This window comes from Dermacentor andersoni, chromosome 1, assembly GCF_023375885.2.
Source record: "Dermacentor andersoni chromosome 1, qqDerAnde1_hic_scaffold, whole genome shotgun sequence".
Taxonomy (NCBI): Eukaryota; Metazoa; Arthropoda; class Arachnida; order Ixodida; family Ixodidae; genus Dermacentor; species Dermacentor andersoni.
This window is the reverse complement of record NC_092814.1, coordinates 196,740,621-196,762,164: the sequence shown is the minus strand read 5'-3', so window position 1 is coordinate 196,762,164 and position 21,544 is coordinate 196,740,621. Positions and strand designations below refer to the sequence as shown.

The following is a 21,544-nucleotide window of genomic DNA, read 5'->3' as shown; positions in this document are numbered from 1 at the left end:
CTTGTCCTTTTATCTTGCGTCGGCTGTTGTTGCTTGGGGGAATAATTTGTCTGTCCAGCATTATGGCGTATCTGTATTGGTTAAGGGTGGCTCCAGTGATGAACAGCATTTTCTTAAGCTGGATTGACCATGACCTTGAGTCGGACTTGTCGGGCTTAGGGTTCACATGTGTTCCGCTTTGTTGACAAATATTTGATTTTTGTGAGGGGGGATAGCTATACAATGCCGGTAGTCAACGTTCTGAAGGTATTTAAAAGGGTCCTGAACCAGCCTTCGGGATTGGCGAAAACATATAGTCCGCAGATAGCATAAGCTGCTGTGAAAATCTAATCAAAGTTTTGCAGTCATGCGTGGCGCGTGGAGCTCGCAAGCGGACCGCGAAGTCTACTTTCAAAGGCTCTCTTTTCAACACTCAGTTTTTTCTGTACGTTTATTTCGTCATATAGAAAATTCCCATACGCGGCTAGTATTGGTCAATAGCTCACGTCAGTCAAGAAGGGTGTCTCGATCATGCAGTGCGCTTCTTCGTACTGTTACTGTACTTGTTTATTGACCAAGTTTAATAAACAGGCTGAAGTAAGCTAAAATCTTCTGCTCACGCTCGGTCGTGGCCGCCCGCGTAGGAATTAAGCTTTTACCACCCTGCTTATGTCGCAGCGGTCGAGTCTTGCTAATTTCGACTAGTCTTGAACACTCAACTAGCCTGGAATGACGCGAAACTTAGGAGGAAGCTTTAGCTAGTGTGATCCTATCTATATACATGTAAAAAAAAAACATTCGTTTTTCTCTGCAACCACTGCGCCAAATTTGACGAGGTTTGTTGCACTTAAAAGAAAAGCTTAAAATCTAGTGACTGTTTGTTTCAAGTGTTCGATTTAGATCGTCAATTCTTTATTAAAAATGGGCAAATATCGCAAATTTTCAGAAAACGAAACCATCAAGTTTAGAACTCTGTAACTCAGCAATGAAAAACGATATCAGAATTCTGTGAATTGCATCTAATAGTACATCTGAAGCGGACAAAATTGATATCTTACACATGAATCTCAAAAAAATTAGTAATATCTAAATGCAACTTTTGCAGAACCCTTGTACACAACGTAACAATATAACATAAGATATAAATTGACATACAGAATTTGTTCGCTTAGAATAATTTAATGGATGCCGTTTACAAAACCGCGATACCTGTTCTTGATGCAGAGCTATTAATTTCTAAACTTCGTGCTTCTATTTTTTTCGTACTTTTGTATTTGCAGCTCGGCCTCCTCCTTATAGAAATTGTCGAGGGATCAAATACATTAAACATTATTAATAACTACTTTGCCATTGCCAAAGATGGCAGTGGCAAAGCAGTTATTAGCAATGGTAACGGTACAAAGCAATGATACCGCTAAAGAACAAATTCTTTAACGGTACGCACTGTCAAGACAAGTAAAATATGTATCTTTTCATAAAAGAATTACTCGTATGTATAAAAAATTGAGGCCCAAATAACTGATATCAATACTTCCATGTTTTCTGTATATTTAACAAGTAAATCAAATATCACACAATCTTTAGAACTATATCAATTTGAAACCAGCAAAACAGTGCATGTCGCTGCTATGAAAAATGTAAAGGCCATGAAATGAACATGTTTAGGACAAATACTTTAATAAAATTTGTGAGCCTCAATGCCTTTCTCTCATTTGCAGCTCTCTCTCTCTCTCTCTCTCCCTGTCATTCAGGAACCTTGTTTAGATTTTTGTACATATGCAACGACCAGGGAAAAATCTCAATGACACCATCCTTTGTTAAACGTATTGCGCAGGAGCAGCTGTTACCAGTCGTCTATTGTAATTGCTCCGAAATTGTAGTCGCAACAGAGCGCACATATAAAAAGTAGGAGTTCTGCAAAGTATACGAGGGCGAATCAAATGAATGTGAGCCAATGCGAACGTATGACAAACGGGGCACTTTATCTAAAAGTAGTCTCCATGAGCATTTAGACATTTGTCCCACTGACTAACGAGTCGCGTGATTCTCGATTCCCGTCTTGGGTTGCTGCTTCAAGAACTATGTAGCTGACTCTTTCACGTCATCGTCCGACACGAATCTGGTTCCCTTGAGCTGTTTTTTCAAATGCTCCAAAATGTGGAAGTCGCAAGGCGACAGGTCTGGGTTGTATGGCGGATGTTGCAGCGTTTCCCCCTTGAACTTTGCCAGTTTTGTATTAACAAGATTAGCGACGTGGGGACGGGCATTGTAGTGGAGCAAGATGACCCCATTCCTCAATTTTCCGCGTCGTTTGTTCTTGATTGCGACACGCAGCCGATCCGACGTTTCACAATTTTGCAAACGACTGATAGCCTCTCCAGGTTTAGCAAATTCGATACATAATGGCCCCTGACGATCGAAAAAAAAAAAGTCAACAACACCTTTCCAGCAGAAATGACGGCCTTTGCTTTTCTTGGGGGTGGTGAATTCAAATATTTCCACTGTAAGCTTTTCCGTCGTGTTTCAGGCTCGTAGTAGTGGCACCATGATTCGTCCCCGGTAACAATTGCAGACAAGAATTCCTCGCCCTCATCGTGATACCGGATTAGAAGAGTCAAGGCAGCACTGAACTTCTCCGTCTTCTGGCGGCGCTTCAAAATCTTGGGCATCCATTGCGCACACAAGAACCGATAACCGAGATGTTCATGAATTATGGTGTCACCCGAACCGTCACTGATGTTCACACGCCCTGCCAATTAATCGATGCTTATCCTCCGTTCTTGTCTAACTAGCCTTTGCAATTGTGTTGGGGGTGATTGCACGGTGGCTTTGGCCCGGTCTTGGATTCTCTTTGCAACTTCCACGTCCTTCTTTGAACCGTTTGGTCCAACGCTTTACAGTGGCCAATGAATGCAATGTTCAACGTACACGGCAGCCATACGGTGACTAATTTCTTTTTGGGAAACGTCTTCATCTGTCAAGAACCTCTGACACCACGCTGTTCAACTTTTGGAGTGTTCATTATGTCGCACAACCATGTTCAACCCAGTGTATGAGAGTATTAAAGAACCTTGATCCTCACACCTGCGTGTTACTTTTGTAAATAAGAGATGCCTCTGTGCCACGTGCATGCCTCGCAGATAATGAACCGCACCAATATTACGCAGGGTGGGTTGGCTCACTTTCATTTGGCTCGACTTCGTACATTAGAAATGCGAAGATACAGCTTGATAAAGGGCAAAAAAGTGTCACTGGAAACAAAGTTCACTGCACATATACACAAAACCTCACAAGATATTTAAATATACCTATAAGTAATAAATCTACGCATCTAAGAAAAAGTCACTATATATGATGCGTCAAACAAGGCAAATAAACATGTTGCGCAACCACAGATTCACAGATCACAGAACTCTAAGGCACCCCTCCCCTCCCTCCACTCCCCCGATGCAGGGCGCGCTTCTTTCCCACTTATTTCCCTTGCTCACACAAGACTGAGACACCATCGTCGGCTCACACATGCCCCTTCCCCCTCCCCGCTTACGCTTTCACTCGCACATACAGCATACGGCGCGTGGTGACGATGTTACCGCTCCTGGACTTTATACGGAACACGAGGGCGACGGCGACAGCAGGAATGCGCCTGCAGTGTCCATATAACTGCTATCGCAATAATATAAGAGTCTCCTGCGACTGAAGCATCCCGTGGCCCATTACTTTCCTCAAAAGAAGTAATAAAATCGAACTTTCACCATGGGACAATTCGCTGCGCCACGACAGTCTTCTTTTTTTTTCATCTTGTGGGGAGGGGGGCGCCGAAATCAAATAACGCAAATGAAAGCATGTTGGCTACAATCGAATGCCTACTCTGGGCACCTAGTGTCGCTACCGAAGGAATATAAAAAAAAAGCGTGAGACGCATGGTCCACAGAGAACCATACGCATACTGTTCGGTATCCACCAGCGAGACGAAAACTTACGGAGAGGTTGCGCTCAAGTTAACGCGTTGCAATCCGTCGAGTCCCCGTAGTGATGCCGGCGAGCGACCATGCATTGTTTCTTTTTCTCGTCTGCTAGCCAGAAAGTGTCCAAAACTCTGTCAGGCGAAAATCCACTAGGCCAGAGAAAATCGAACGCGCACCCAAGTGCGCCGCGTGGTGGTCGATGCAGCCCGAGAAAAATACATGCGCTCTGGCTCGTTCGGCAGCCCGCGGGTAGCGAGAACAAAAAAGAAAAAGCGGCTCAATGTGTCCTCGCGAATAGAAGTCCGAGTAGAAAAATAAATAAGAACGTAGTTACCTTTGCTGGCTTTAGTGTCATGACGTGGATGCTTTGGTGCAGGTGAAAAAAGTTGATATTCTTTTCTGGGACATGACGGGCACAAATGAACCATCACAACGCTTCGTCTCATCGCACCTCGCTGCGTGCTTCGTCAACTTGTCTGTTAGTGTGCTGATTTGGCTTCTCTCATTGTATAGTCTCATGTACGACTTTAGAAAAGTCAATGCACCTTTGGCCTCAAATGTTTATAACAACATTAAACCCACCTAGTTTCGGCATTGAAAATCTAAAGTACGACTTTGGAAATGTCGATGCACCTTTCGCATCAAATGTTTATGAGAACGTTATACCCATCACGTTTCAGAATTGAAATCCAAGCGCTCCCTAGATTCTGCTGCCTCCGCGAGATGCCGCGACGAGCCCGCTCACCATCCAAAAGCCTTTGAAATTTTGTGCTTGGATGGAGCTCCTTGCGGTACGATATGTGACTCCCGGTGCATGGGCGTTGCCGCGAAATCCAGCCCGTTTTCGCAATGTTCGCGCTAAAATGTCGTTTCGAGCGTGACAAGGACATTCTAGACAAAATCGAGCATGATTTCCGGCGCCGGGGTTGTTTTCGTCGGTGGCGCATGACAGCACGAAAAAATTTCGGGGGGGGGGGGGGGGGAGGGCTGAAGTCCCATTAGCTCCCCCCCCCCCCTGGCTACGCCCCCCAGCCCTGTGGTACTGGTGTTGTGTGCAAAGTTCCACTTTCTTGTGGTAAAGCCTGCATTGGCCAGACTGGACAGTGCATCAACGTACGCTTTAAGAATACCATACTTTGCTAAAGGGCACACCCAGCTGTCATCTATCTAGCCACTGTCGCATTTGTGGTTGCGCACCGCTTTTCGATAGGACCATCATCGTTATGAGGCACAGAGAGCAGCATACACGCGAGAGAGGTGAGGCTTTTCAAATCATAAGCATTTGCACGAATGCGTAAGTGAACCCTCCATCACTTTAACATAGGACAGATTTATGTTTTTAAATCAGGTTTAATCACACGTGATGTATGTGACACTGTTGAACAAGATGTTGGTTTTAGTTCTTGTTTTTCCCGCTCTGGGGCAAAGCGTTGTTTATATTGACCACGTGTTTGCATCAAAGCTTCAGTCGATTAGGCAGCGCCTGTGATCGTTTCTTCTTTTTCGTCTTTGTCTAGCTGTTGCGCTGACAGATCATGAGTATATTAGCATTCGCCCAGTTCTGGCTACTTGTACTGTAAATAAGATCTATTATATTGTCAACACCTCGACGACGTAGTCGGCACAAAAAATGAGTCAGTCGTCAATAGGTGGAAAACTACCCTCGCTGTAGAAGAGCTTAAGATAGCACGGGGTGGCTTTGCGAGTATCTATCGTTCAATATAAGCTCCCATGATCTGACGTCATCTTGACATTCATTGATGCTAGTATCATATTTATGATCTTATCAGGACGCGCCGAATTCAGGAGACCAGCGTAGTTCTCGCGACGGCCCAGCGCTCAGCTATAGGAGTGCCTGCATTCTTCGCGATCACCCGCTACACACCTTTGCGTGCTCGCCGAAAATCACATTCATACGACCAGACAAAGAAAAAAAAAAAGAAGAACGATTGTTTCATGAGAAAACAAAAGTCTACTTCTTAGACTACTTTGTAGACGGCGCAACAAATTCGTAAAGGATAGGGTGCCTGTCAGGAATAGGCACTGGTTTCGTACACATATTCATTGTTTCTTTAAAATAAATAATTAATTAAATTATGGGGTTTTACGCTCCAAAACCACTTTCTTATTATGAGGCACGCCGTAGTGGAAGACTCCGGAAATTTCGACCACCTGGGGTTATTTAACGTGCACCTAAATCTAAGTACACGGGTGTTTTCGCATTTCGCCCCCATCGAAATGCGGCCGCCGTGGCTCATTGTTTCTTGTATCATTGATTTGTGCTATATGCTTTCTTCCATGTCAGTTTCCAAAGGGTAGGAAACATTATACGTGTGAGAGTAGCATGTGAAAAAAGGAGCAATAGAATCATAACCTATATCTGTGGAAAATTAGGACTGGTACGCAGGTGTGCAGACAAGGGACGTCTACCGAGAAAAGCTAGACTGTCTGCTCCTACTCAGGACTGTCAAGAGCTGACCGACCTTACGACTATGCGCGATTGCTAACGGACCACACATTTCATAATTCACTCTCGCAGTCCCCGGACGAAATAGGCATCCAATAATAGTTTATACAATTTTAAATAGTTTATAATAGTTTTATAAAATTTCTTTCGCACATAATGAATGACTCGTGGTAATCTACTCGTAAAATATTTACATGCTACCTTGGGTACACTACATTCTCCATTATAAGGATGAAAAGGGCTCCATAACCTGCCCTTTGAAGAGGCCTGTAATTGAAGAAAGGCAGCTTTCGTATATAGGAGCCGAAAAATAATGAGCGTGCGTGTACTTGTGGGTGTCTAGAAAGTAGGAGGGATGCGCTTTGCAGGATTCGTACCCTAGCAGTCTCGTGCGTGCTGCTCATGTTTTTCGTGCCGTTCAGACGACGAACTACCCTGTGTGCCTTATGTTAGGGGCAGATATGTCATTCAACCCGCTATGGTCTTTTGCTTGCAGTCATGTACGAGGGCTTCAACGGATTCGCGGAGCTCACAAGCCAAGAGGGCATCTTTCATTTCTGGATCGGGATGCAGCCGTTTGTTGTGCTACACGCCGCCCACACTATAGAGGTACGCTGCTTTCGCCGGGCAACCTTTAGGCAGCACGTGGCATGGGAAGTTCGCCCTTGTCACCACGCGGATGTTTTCAGCACAGTGACTACATTTTAGCTCATTGATTGCCGATTCCGTATACGAAAGCTTCGCCAGGCGTAAAATGCTTCTCATTACACCTTCAACGAGCGCTGGTGATGCCCTTAGTCGCCATGACATGTATAACTACGACGGAATACTGAACCGTTTTTTTTTTTAATATCTTGCATGACTACTTCTCCTCCTGTAATCACCAGTAGCAGCACAATCATCACTGTCTTTCTCGCTCACTCCTGTGTTTATTGACAAGCTCAGAGTTAGTTCACATCTCCTTTTCGTCTTCAACACTTGTTCTTTCTTCGAGAGGCGGCACGCGTTTCGCGAACAGCAGTTCATTCCAATGCATATTGACAATGGTGCACAAGCTCACAGCGTAGCCGTTAGAAGGCTGGTGTCACGAGATCGAGCTTATGATCTCGATTGTAGGCTCGACAAAAGCGGCAGGGTGTTCGTTAGTTCTCATCTTGTGTATAATAACTTATGCAGTGCACACGCTTCAGGAACTCGTTCAAAGGGAGATACAGTAACACTTATCAATACAACGCACGCATCAATTAATAGTAATGGGCTAACGCGTAGCCATCTATACCATCAAGGTCGTTTGCTGGTCACCACCGGTACTGTGGATGAGGGCACAAACGGGCGTCGCATAATTTAGGCATTATTTTTTCTCGCCTTGGCCATCTTGCGAAGAAAGTGAGTCGTAGGCTTCGCGAGCGATGTCATTCATCCCTGGTCACCGGTGCTCACTGATGCAGCTTTCCACGGGAGCAGCTTGCGTGTTCTGCGTCTATGGTAATTGCACTCGCCTGGCATTGTGCCAGCATGGGCGGGAACCAGCTCTTACCTCTTTCGCAATATGGACGCGGCCCAAAGACGGGCGTCTGGTTTTGACAGTGCAGATTCATGACTCAGCCAATAGCGCCGGTGCCCGGTTATCGCCCCTCAGACGCCGCGGACGGTAGTGACGGCTATGCACTCACGTGCAGATGTTAACAGAGCTTTGTACATTCCTCGTAAAAAGTTTCATGGACCCTGCGTGTGTGACCGAACCTGTCGTCTTGGATAGCGCAACTGAGGCTGATGTAAAACTTTCCTTACTTGAAAGCACAAATGTTTGGGAGAGATGGTTGCCGTGGCTGCTTTTGTCTTCGTAACACCAGGAGTGTTACAGTAGCCCTGCTGTAGGGCTTGACGACATATACTGTGACTCTTACAGCGGCTTGAAGAGAGAGAGAGAGAGAAATGAAAGTGAAGGAAATAGGGGGATTACCCAGAGGATATCGCCGGTTGGCTACCCTTTACTGGGGAAGAGAAAAATGGTATGAAATAAGAGCGAAAAGGAAGGAACGAAAATAAAAAAAAAAACAATACAGAACTGTCTGCAAAGGCGCCACTTAGTCATACACAGTGTCGACGTCTCACTGAGAAAGTGCCCACTCACAATTTATCCCACAATCCGGTGTTTCTAAAGGCAACGCAACAGTTCCATTATAGCGACTCGCGCTGGTGTCCGTGTAGGCCAGTGTCCAAGAATTTTGCTTTATGCGAGTGGGCGCTTGTACAGCTGGAGTTTAATACGGAGGCGAGCGCTGCCTTTGCTGGTTGAAGTGAGGGCACTTGCAAAGAAGGTGGGCGACCATTTTGCTGCATCCGCAAAACTCACAAAGTGGGCTGTTGGCCATTCGAATGATAAACAAGGACGAATTTCAAAATGCTACTCCAAGCCACTAGACGGGTTAGAAGGGTGCAGTCACGTCGTGAGAAGCCGGACAGTATACGAAGTTGTAAATTAGGTTTCAGGTTACGAAGACGAGCGCGCTTGTAGATTCGGATCTATTCCTCTGATCCACGGTCAGGTTTCCCGCTGTGTCGGCTCTCAAAAGAGGGATGGCAGCACAGCGGACACCATCATGGGCAGATCGGGTGGCTGCGTCCGCTTGATAATTTCCATGGATGCTATGGTGGCTAGGCAATCACTGAAATGTTATTAGGTGTCTTTTGTGAATTGCCTGAAAAGAAATAAGAAATACAGTACATTTCATAGGAAGCCTACGTGAAGAACACTGGGTAAAAAATAAAGATGACGAAGCGTGCTTCAAGCTGAAGCAAAGACGCTACAAAATGCCATTCTTGTGGTAAATATACCTTTTATATTTTTGTTCGTAATGCTAGTTGTGAAGACAGTTGGAAAGAGCGTCTGAAGTTTCATTCGAAACACATTTGGGAAGTACATCGAGATAGTACTACGTGAACTCGTTTTGTCTATCTTAACGGTCAATTTTTTATCGAGCTTTGGACGGTGCCTTATTATTAGGGCCATGTTAACCCGGCAATCATTTCTACCGCCCCGCAACAAATTACTGAAGCTTCCGGTAGCAGCTACCATACTATTATTGTGTGTTTGCTTGGTTGTTCTATTTGTTTCCTTTGCCCTGAACACTAAGCTTGTTGCTGCGGCTGGTGCGAGGCACAAGAGCGAAACTAATATCGATGCAGGGAAGTGATTGAAGAAAAAAAATTTATGAGCTCATGAAAAATAGAATTTCAAATAAACATGCAAGCATATCAATCTCTAGAACAGTGCTGATTATACTACAACTCGAGCACCACTATGAAGTACCTGCAACCCTTATTCTAACGACCTTTTGTGCTGCCTACCAGGAGGACCGGACTATAGGGTCTCCTCTTGGGACTAATATATGTTATTTCCCCCTCTTTTTCTCTCCTAGTGCGGCAACTCTGAATGTATTCGCATCCATAGCCGGCGTATATCTGCGACACCGGAAATATAGGGATCGGTGTGACGGGGTGGGAGAATAGTCAGTTTAGAAGCAATACAGCAAAATATTCCTTAGCCAAGATATATCACTATTACGTAATATTGGGCTGTAGGCATCTTGTATAATAACTATCAATCCACAAGTGATTTAATGACTTATTATCGTAATTTCTTTGCCACACTCGATGGTGCTAATACCATCGGGACATTTCAAGCTGTCAGTACGATTTCCACGAAAACTTACCACGCCAGGATAAATGTATGGAGGAGCAAGGCGCAGGGACTCGTAGGGAGTGTTCAGCCTATGCGTACGGTAACTTCGCAAGAACGGTAGGCGACGCTGGCGCTTGCTGGCTCTTTCGAAGCGTCCTAGCGTTTGAACAATCTTATGAAGACTTCCCCTCATTCATGGCCTCCAACACACGCCTTACTGTTTTCAGGACCGTCCAATCCTGCTGCTTGCACAGGAGCAAAACAATGCAATAATGAAATTTTCGTGATCATTCCAGTGACAAAAAATAAAAGGAAATTTACCCCATACTTGCGTATGCATATGTGACATGCAAGTGATTTGAGGTGGAGAGGTAGGGGAGAAGGGGGGGGGGGGGGGCCTAACAATGTAACACCGGTGACACACGGCCACTTTCGATCGTGATCGAGCCACACCCGCATAAAATTTCTCTACCGCGATTGCCTCCTTCTCGCTTCTTGCGCACAGGAGCCCATCGCGACAGAGAAACTCGATCCCGATTGGGTTTGATTGCGATCGAAAATGCGCCATGTGACAACCGCATAAAATTTAACATCCACCACACATCATCATCATCATCATCATCATCATCATCAACAACAACAACAACAACAACATTCTTGTTCTTCCTTTTCTGCTTATTATCATTATTATTGTCATTGTTGTCAGCATTTGGTTATAAATTAATCTCATTATCAAGTAACCCTGATTAGCTCAAGCTATCTCGCGCGAAAAAATGCTTAACGTGCTCATTCAGTTTATTAGTGCTCCTCTGAGCAATAACAATTTCAACAGCCCATCATGTTTCACTCAATGCCGAGATGAATATCGAGATGTTCCTCGCTAGTGACATACAATGACAGCAGTAACTTCAAACAGCCAATAAATATTCATGAAATGCATGATTTTTCCTCCACGCATTTGCACTAGAACGATCATATTAACCCCATGTATTCTGCGTAACTGAATCTTCAACGAAACTTGATATCAAATACTCGAAATTGATAGTCCGATATGAAACAGAAGCACTTGAGCCTTGAATGTTGGCTTTCTCTTGTGTAGAGTCCTCGAATACGAAGAAACGCACTTGCAAGGAAATGTGTATTTACTATTTTCGTTTATTGTTTTCGTCTCTTTTTCATAAAGCCCCTATTGACGAGCACCGTGAACATCTCCAAGACCGGGCATTACCAATTTCTCGGCCCGGTACTCGGCGAAGGATTGTTGACCAGGTGAGAAATTTCTTCCCAATTTATGAACCGCTGTTTCCAACATCAGCGGAACACTTTGTACGTCAGCGAAGTTGTGCGGGCCAGATTTTTTTGGTACTTTACCGTGGTTGCTTTATCAGTAAAAAAAATTAATAAATAGTAACTAAAATAATGAAAAAGGGCAAGTGTGAATGTACATAATCAGCACCGCACTACCGCTACATAGGGTGCGTTTTTTTTTTAGATGCATCATTTTTTTTAATTCCCTGTGGCATATTGTCAATTTCTAATCGTTGAACTAAATTACTCGATGAGACGGTCATTATTTCAATAAGCAATGATAAATGCCTAATTGAATAATTATCAGAATTACATAAATTAACATTTTAATTAATTTCTTTACGGCACATATTTCAATCTATGAAATGCAGCTAGTGAATTTGCAAAACATATTGAATTGGAGTGAATTCTGGGGACGGCACTGGTTTTGCGATATTCACCATCGAAGTTGCGGTAAAAAAAAAATGCCCTGTTCTTCCACTTTAAAAAAAAGCGCTGTTTTGCGCATTGAAGCACCAAAGTAAGTGGAACGCCAATGAATTTTGTTGACACTTTGAAAATCAATCTCTCCAAACTGGTGAAGTCATGCGACTCCGTTCCAAGTGGATATGCCTTGCAAACTCACCGGCTACAATTCGTAGATTGAAATTTGTGCCGTAATGAACTTAATTAAATGTTCGCTAGTGTAAGTATTTTAATTATTCAATTAAGCAATTTTATTTCTAGTAGAAATAATGGCCCCCTCATCAAGTAATTTAGATTAAGGCTTTGAATTGTGCTAACTGCCACGAGCAATCTTTAGATATTTGATGCAGCTAAAAAAACACCCTGCAGTGTGCTGCCTCAATAGCCTTGTGGGATGTTATAGGGTTTCGAAAATTGCGCTTTACTAATAAAGCTAGTGGGAGAAGCGCTTTCAGAAACAGGTACGGCGAACCTTCGAGCCTCCGAAAAAAACAGTAATAGTCCCTTAAGGCTACGAGAGGAATATCTTGGAAGCCCATAGGGAATTACAGATAACGAAAAGAGGTAAAAGGTGCAGAAGAACGTTGTCATACGTTATCCGAATACTGAAACCCATTACCAAGAAAAAGCAGTGGTAGAATTAAAAAACCTTTTCGTTACACCCGTTGTTTGTCGTTGTTAGCTGACGGTATACCTTAATAACAAGTTCGCTGCCGTTATTGGTTGGTGCCCGTTCTAGCAACCCTGCCTAAACTGAGCAGTGATTAAGAGGACGGGCGTGTGAAGTTCTTATGATTGTAGGCGAGACATCGAAACACCCCGCAGAGCCTCCAGTTCAAGCAGCCGCTCTTTTGCCTCGTTAAATTCATTGCTGGCGTCCCTGGAAGCACTTCGGGACAGCGTGAAGTGGTGCTGCTGAGCAATGCAATACGTTTGTTCTGTTCTTTGTCGCCAATGCATCCCCTCCCAAAAAAAAAAAGATAGAAAGAAAGGACAGCTCCTCATCTCAGTGGCCAACGCACTGGGCTTGTTTGCATTGGCCAATGCGTGTGAGGGGCGCAAGAATTGGCCATTCCAAACAAGCAACATATGCGTCGACCACGTTGTATAACGACCGTGCATGCAATATATTGCACATATGTGCCCCTCAATAACAGCTGAAAACTCTAACGAATACCTGCGTGCCCTCATTCACAGAGCGGCTAGTCTCCTCGCTAGCAACAGTGACGCCAAATGCATCGCTAACACGTCACAGGTGCTGCCTGCAGCGCACAAATAGTCACAGCAACGTCAACTCTGGGATTCCTGCGAAACGCAACGCGCGCGAAACCACATACGGAAGGATTAATTCTTGGTCTAGTTGGCCTTGGATTGCTGATGAGGGAAATTAGCAGACCAAAATACAGTACATAGTGGAAGGGAAGATAAGCGCTTGTCTTTGTCTTCCATTGCACTGTGTGTTGTCTTTCGTAGCGCTCATTTCTTTCACATCTGTCGCCACCGGAAATACGTCATGTAGCAAGAAAGAATGAAGAAAGAGAGAGTTAGAAAAGAACGGCCTGGTTTGTGACCTAAAGGTGACGTACATTCAAGAATGACACAGAACAGGAATGTCGCTTCCAGGTGCTGGTGAAAGCAGCAAAGCAAAGCCTCCCTGATGGTAGCTCGCCTTCTCGCACCATCATCTCGCTAAATTTCGACTGCTCCTATGCCAGCGATTACTAAACGCACCTCATCCTAGCTGCAATTTTGGGGCGATGCCTTTTCCTGATAATGCGTTTCGGCATTTTTCGCGTTTGTGAGTGGCCGCGTTCAACGCTCCATCCGAGGCGGTGCATCTGTTGACCACTGACGAACGCGAAAAGTGCCCAAAAGCATTAGCATCGGAAATGGCATCGCTACAAATCGCAGCCCTGTGTGAGCGTCGGCGGCCTGTGATGAACCTATATTGAGCATTTTTAAGAGACACTCAAAATTTCACCAGTGAAATATCGACGTGAGGTGTGAGGCATTGCAATAGCAAAGGGATTGTGAAACTACTACCAGGGAGGTTATTTGGTTCCGTTAAAGTCATGCTGCTCAGCTAAGGGGCAGAGGAACACAATTACCTGTATCTCCTCCTCACTCGTCCATGCACATTCATGATTCACGTGACTGATTCTCAATTGATATGAACCTCAACGCTGAGTCCAATGTCTGTGGTAGCGAAGAAACTTCAGAACGCCTTCTGTGTTAGTGCATGTCCAAGGTTTGCCTTCACCACCGCTCTAAACCAGCTAGACGGAAGATCTTTCTCATTGGACAAGATCTTGGGGCTGTGATCTCGCCCACTACGAGGAACGTTTCGAAAGTAAGTTTCGTCATCGTTCTTAATGAGAAGGTGGTACACCAGGAGAAACAAACAATTGCCATAAGAAGCCACTCCCGTTGCTGGTTCAACGACGGAAGAAGCGTCAGCGGAGGAGGAATGACGCATGCGCGTCATTCCTCTGAGTTTTAGCAGAGTTTTAGCAGAGTGGTTTCTTCAAACTGATTGCACAGCTGCGACAAATGTCTGAATGTGACTCAAACCCAATGTGACTCAAGATGACTATGTGGAAAAATAGTGCAAAATGTATAGTTTATGATGCCATGGCGAATTTCCTTTTTTGGCAACATAGTTTCCGCGTGAAAGTAAATGACGAAACTTACTTTCGGAACGTCCCTTTTAGAAGGCAATGCAAGCACTGCTGCGATTTCTGAAGGCAACTGAACTTTGTGACCGTCTGTGACACAGGAACTGAGAATTTACACTACATCGGCGACTTCAGTGCGGATGCACACTTGACTATCTCTCCTTCTCTTAATATTTTCTTTCAATTTGTCCATCGGCCATTGCAGGTAGCCAACTGGGCTAAGTTGTGGTTAACCTTCCTGCCTTTCATTTATCATTTTCTGACTTTCGCGTTTTCTCTTACAAGTATTTTTGGTGCTGTTTTCAGCATTGAAAGAAACGAACGTGGACCTCCTTGCTTGGAACTCTAATATTTCACTTGACCCTTGTCGTACACGTATATTGTCAAGAAACGAAAGAAAGAAAATGTGCGCAGTGATGCAACCAAACACGTGGCAATAGCAAATCCATACACTTGAAGCCAAGTTAAACACATACCATGAAGACATGGGGCACATAATCATCATCAACATAATATTAATCATCATCATCATCATCACACAAGACCTCCTTTAGGCATCTGACTACTTCTGCTCCTAACTCCGCCGAAGAAGCACTAACGTATATGCGGTCCACTTCAGAGAAGCACTTCTGTTATTTCTCAAATTTTTCTGTCCGTACCATCGTAAGGCAGTTTCTTCATCCTGTTGAAGACCGCGTGATATTCGTTCTTATTTAAAAGTGTGCGACTGCGTTGCCTGAAACTGTTGTATTGCGTAATGCATTCTCATGTTGCCTTAGTTTCTTATTCAAGCATGCGCTGCAAAAAGGAATCATGCCATGCGGCATCAGCCACGCAATTATAATATCGTGCGAGCACATGACAGCTGAGAGTATGGAAGCGCGCGTGAAAAAAAGACTAATTAGGTGCAGTAATTCAAAGACTAATTATCTGCTGTTTAAGTGCTGTCAGCCCTTTGTGGCCAGCACAAAACAGCTAAGACAGACAAAAAGTGCAGAAAGGAGACAGTTATACCGTATCTACAGAGGGTATCAAATGGCCTCGACAAATCTGGAAAAAGAAATTACTTAAAAGTTGTATTCCTAGCTTCGCTTAACCTTTCAGAAAATTACTTTTGAAAATAACCTGAACTCGACTCATGTGAGTCAAGCCTCGATAAAGGCGCCTATATTGCGTGGGAAAAGTTATTTGAGAAATCCCGCTTCTTTGCGGCAAATAATACGTAAGACAACGCAATAAATGCTTGAAAAATACTCGAGCAGCATGAGAATATGTTATGCAAGACACCAATATTGGGAAGCCCAGCTGAGCACTGTCAAAATTGGGGTGGTCACTTCAAGCTTGACAGGGCGAAGGAACTGGTGTACAGTGGTACGGAGAGACAGAAATGTATTAGAAACGTTTTTATTTGTGTTTTCTTTATATTTCCCTTTTCATTAGTGTCCTATATAGCTGTGTGACTGCACGTCAGTTATTGCTCTGTCGGTGGTTTTAAGAAAAGTGATATAGTTACATTCTTTATTGAAAGGTTATGCGTAGGATGATGTGCGCCTGGTATTCTTGTTGCATCGTCTCAAGTGCATTAATTTGTTATATAGTTCGCTGCGTTACTCCGCACGTTTTGTTTCTTTTGTTTCTTGACTGCATATATGAGCGACGAGCTTCAAGTATGAAATAATAAATTGTTACTAGTGCGCAATCCCTCTGCGCGTCTCGGGTTTTCGCGTCAGCGTTCCTGGGTAGGTTATATAAGGACAATGACTTGGACAGTTGAGGCATTTGTACAGGTCACCGTACTTTGCGCTTCCCTTTAATGGTTCTGCACGAATAGGACTGTACGCGATCCCTTGTGGAACGAGAGTAAATTATATTGCAAACGTATTGGCTGTCCGGCATTCCATGCAGCACGTACCTCTTCAAAGCACCGTGGAGGCTTGAAGCTCGAGATAAAACATTGGCACTGATCTATAAAAAGCTACGCCGTAGCACAGTGAGACTGCAAGGAAGTTGTAGCTTCTGAATACCCCGTCAAGGGTTACAGTTTAGCGTGTGAAAATGCTTGTGTATCGAGCTTGATAAAGCCGAGCGCATCGGGTGCACAGTTTCGAACTGACCGCTATCACCGTACTCGCGCGGCTGACAGCTGCTTCAACACACGTGCACCCAGAAATCCCCTCAAGCATGTTTCCCTCTCCTAACTGCCCTGTATACATGGGGCAGCGAATAAAGCACATGAATAAGCCATGACGGCAGTCATCGGCTTGCACTTGGCTCGATTGCACTGCCTGGTTGAACGGTCCGACACATGGCGCGCTATAACGTAAAAGTATTCCAAACTTTTCTATTCCAATTCTACAGCCAGTCCTCCGCGATTGGTCAACAACTTTTTTGGACCAACCCCATTTCACCTGTCTGTCACTCGACGTCACGAAAACCGCGATATATCCCCATCTGATATGAGTGGAACACACTGATTATGTATGATTAGACCGAACAAAAGAAAAATAGTTATTTCCGATTCGAAGCTTTTCGCCATTAGCCTTCGGCTATTGGTAAAAAGTTTTCGGGCTGCACCCACTTCACCTGCCTGTCACGCGACGTCACAAAACTGCAAAAGCTGACCGCGTCAAATTGATATGTACGCGTTCAAGAATCATTAATATTATAACATAATATTAATGTTATATATAAATTATAACATAATATTAACAAAACTGAATTTTCTTCTGAATAGCCGCAGGCTGCCCCGTTCAGGAAGGAATAAAAGATGGCTGCCGCCAATCGCTCAGGCACTGGCTACTCGCACCTGCCAGAGAGCATGTGTCTATTTGCGTATAATGAAACTTTTTGAGTGTCCCTGTAACGTTTTCGAACACTTTCTGCACGTTTAAGACGTCGTACTGCCAACTATTCTTTGCTGAGGATTCGTTTTAGCGGCATTCTTAACCTTCCGTTTTATGCCGCCGCGATTTTCGACCAGCTACTGCCAGCTAAGTAATCGAAAGCATACCAATCGCAGACGCCGGCACCGCTCTCTTCATCCTATCTATTTTCAGTGCAGTGGCTCGGCCTCATCAAATCCCCTTTCTACTTGAGCGTGCTCCTCGCATCTTGTCAGCCAATTAGATAAGACAAGCCGCTCAGTGTAGGCAACGTCATTCGTTCTTCAAGCAAACAAAAGTGACCTCCTATGAACGTGGAGTGCCTTTGAATGGTCTGTTCAGATTACCCTGTGGGTGACCGCCTGATACTTGCATCGGCGGTTACGCAAGTTTGACGTCAGGAGATTGGAATAAAAACATTTTGGAGTAGTTTTACGTTATAGCGCCCATGGTGTCAGAAGTGGGATTCGACGGCCGTCGCCATTCACTTGCAACAGAAGGAGCCGGTATAAAATTTGTGAAAGCTCTGCGAGCCGCGACACCTGAAGGGTGACATCGCTAAACAATATAATTGTTTTAAGCCAAAGTTTCAGCTCTTCTAACAAACTTGGCACTAAGAGACAAGCCCCGCGATGAAGCAACGTAAACTGTAATCCTGCTCAGCCTGGCTGGTGACGATGTACTTTACGACCAACTTCACGTTTACCCAAGACGAGCAAAAAAATAAGGACTTTGCTACCGTAATGAAAAAATGTGATGAGTATTGCGTAGCGTAGCTGAATGAAGTACACGAGTGGTACCTATCTAATCAACGGGTCCGAGCACAAGGTATGTCTTTCGAACCTTTCGTGTGGGACCTAAAACAGGTGGCACCATAATGCAACTCCAGTGTTAGGAAGATTTGATAATCCATGACCAAATTGTATTTGGAACAAGCGACGACAAAGTGTGCAAGAAGCTGCTTCCGGACAATAATTTGACACTGTCAAGAGCAGAGCAGATGCACAAGGCAACCGAGTTATGGACTGCACAATATCAACTCTGGGCACGCGAACAGTGGCAGTTCGAACTTCTATAAGCAAGTCCTAAGGAAACTGATCCACCGACAGTATTTTGATGTCGTGTGGGTGGTCATGAGCACGGCCGGAGGAACTGCCCGGCGTATGGTCGTACCTGCCGAAGATGTGAGACAGGAGCCATTTTGCCATAAGTTCCAAGAGCAATAGGCAACTGGCCGAAATTAGCACTGACGAAGACTTCACAATTCTCGACGTATCAGTACGCAGCGTCGTACGCCATCGTGACTTCGTAGCGAAAGCGTGAGTCGGCAACAAGTACCTTAACCTGAAGGTGCACACCAGCACACAAGTCAACCTGTTGCCGCCCAGTATGTGCCCCATCCTTCGACCGGCGGCACAAATAAGAGAGATAAACTCTATGCTACGCTCATATGGGAGAGGAATCGTCGTGCACTTTGGAGTTTCCAAAATGATGGCGAGGCAGCAACCGATTTCGACTCGTTTTTCCTATAAAAGGAACAAGTGAGTATTTATCTCGAAGAGAGCTATTGCCTGGGACTCTTCATCCAGCTGATCGATACAATGGCAGGAAATGCGACTGCCCAATTCATGCAGCAATGCAAGGACGTCTTCACCAGCACCGGATATGCCTTCAATAGCTGTACAGCAGGATATTCCGAGAAAACGCCATACATACCGTCTAGATGACTAGATGCGTGCGCCTGGTTCTACTGAAACCACTTCGGGCATAACTCAACTGGTTGCTGAAGGCAGGCATCAGAGCCAAGTTAAAGGAACGAACGGACTGGGGAAGTCCGTTACTTATCATCAAAATGAAAGATGGCAGGCTACGAATATGCGTGGATCGCAGAAAAATTCATGTGAATCTGAAGACTTCCAGATGCTTCGCTGCGATGACACAGAGGCAGAGTTTGCAGGATGATGGTGACTGAACTTTATTCAGAGCAGACGAAGTTGTGTTCTTGCCTTCATTGCAGGTGGCCACCTCAGTTCAGGAAGCCTTGTGGTCTGGTGGCCTGCCTTGCCCTGTTCACCAGCTGATGCTGGTCATAAGGGTTGAGGTTGGTGAGCTGGGTCTCCCACTGCTCCGGTGTGGGAGATTTTTTTTTTCCGACTCGGACAAAAAATCTAGGTTTCGTCAGATTCCGTTGCATAAAGACACACTAATCGGCCTAGGGAGCCTACATACGAGCAAGACTACGTCTATGACGGTGATGTCCCATTTGACGAAGGCCATGCCGCCTCCCGCCGCTCATCACTGCTACCATTTCACGGTGGCGGCACCACTTAAACGCGCGTTAAGAGCCCCGTATCACAAAAAAATCCAATTTCTCCGTCGGACGTCGCTTGGCGAAAAAACATTCCGGATAAACAACCAACCAGGCCCTCTGCGTGGCGCAGAGACGTTACTAAACGAATTGAATTCCTGAAACTTACATGCAACAGAAAAATAGTAAAATTCAACCTAAACACAACCTACAGACAAGGTAGCATCGGATTGTAATTTGAAGATGCCAGGAAACATTATTCTCTTACCCGGAAACTCAAGCACGAGCGTCTTTTCCATCATTTCTACCATTCATAGAGCAGTTATGGCCCCTCAGATTTGAGTGCGCCGGCACGCGAAAAGCTCAGAGGCCATAAACGGCGCGCCCGGTTCCTTGCAAACACCTTTAGATGGCGCTCGCCTCCGCCGCACCTTAGGCCCCCTACAGCATCGCTGCCCACACAAGAGTCCACTTTTTTACTACAAAGCTCGCCTTCGTGCATACCGTTCACCGTCAGCGTTTCCCAGTAAATACTACGGTTACATAAGCTGCAGTTTCCGGAAACCGTGAGAAGCAGTCAGAGATCCTGGAATGCTATCGTGTTCCACTCTTACAGGCGAATCTTAAGCGTCCAAGGTTTTGGACCCCAGTCGGCGTGAGCGGTGAGCAAAGCAGCAGCGGAGCCGAGAGCGTACGTGCAAAATGGCGAGAGACCACCTAGGCAGGCCGCACTGCTCGAGAACATTGGTACAGCACATGCATGCTCTACCAAAGACACGTTTACCTTAGAGTTCAACAGGATAGTAAGCAGCCCCTTTATAACGAACACCTTCAAAAGAAAAAAAGCCTATTTTGATACTTGTGAGCGTAGAACAGGCGGCGTTTGATGGACGCCGCTCGGCACTCGCTCGAGAAAGGGCTCATCGTCAACGTGACGACCTCGCCATGAGGGAGCGCAAAGCCGAGGCGTTACGATAACGAAGAGCCGCGGATCCCGAGCTTCGCTTGCACTCCTCTTCACAGTAGTGTAAGGGCGGTCAATTTTTTTTAGCGTTTTATTGCTGTTTTTAATAAAAAGTGGACATTGATATTTCATGTTTACTGCAAGCGTAATAATTGTATCGCTGTTGCTGCTTAACACTTCTCTCCATTCACTCCAAAATAGGCGGTCCCTTTGCAGCCCTTAGGGAACATCCTTTTGTGTGTTCAACCCCTTGTGTAACATCTTTTGCAAACAATAAACATATATTAATGATTGGTTGATTTGAAGTAGTATTTATGTAATCATATCTTTAGTGGCTATTGAACATGCCGTATACGAAGTTTCAATATCCCAGTAAGTCATAAGTATAATAGCATGGTGATTTTACGTTCGATAACAAGTTGTGCTCAATGTTCGCGTTGTTATTTGAAGGATCTTTTCTGAAGCTCGTTGTGTGTCATATACAGGATGTCCCACGTAACTTCTGCCAAAAGTTAAAAATATGCGAGTGCCACGTAGCTGTGCTAAACCAAGGTAATGTTTTTAACAGCGAAGCTGTTCTTGCTCGGCGCAAACTGGACCGCGTATCACAAAACTCCACCGACGCCCACCGATGGAGGCACTGCGCGCACCGGTTTCGCCGCCGCGCCGTGATCTGCGCATGCGCCATGATAACGGTTAGGAATGCGCATGCGCTTGACTTTGAAAAGGATATGAAAGCCTGTGCTCGGCGGCGCACGGTCAGTTAACGCCTTGGGGCGGCCTAGGTACGTTCGTACTGCTGATGAAGAGGCTGCGCATCGCGAAGCTAGACTTGGTGCGATGCGG

At 45.1% G+C, this 21,544-nt stretch overlaps 1 protein-coding gene across 1 annotated transcript in view; it reads left to right on the top strand.

Annotated features, from left to right (window-relative positions):
• The window catches only part of LOC126547441 (cytochrome P450 4C1-like), a 70,798-nt gene that overhangs the window by 11,167 nt on the left and 38,087 nt on the right, over positions 1 to 21,544 (top strand). The window contains exons 2-3 of the mRNA XM_072288112.1: positions 6,908 to 7,020; positions 19,444 to 19,556. Of these exons, the coding sequence (XP_072144213.1) occupies positions 6,908 to 7,020; positions 19,444 to 19,556 (226 nt within the window). The remainder of the gene's footprint in view (positions 1 to 6,907; positions 7,021 to 19,443; positions 19,557 to 21,544) is intronic.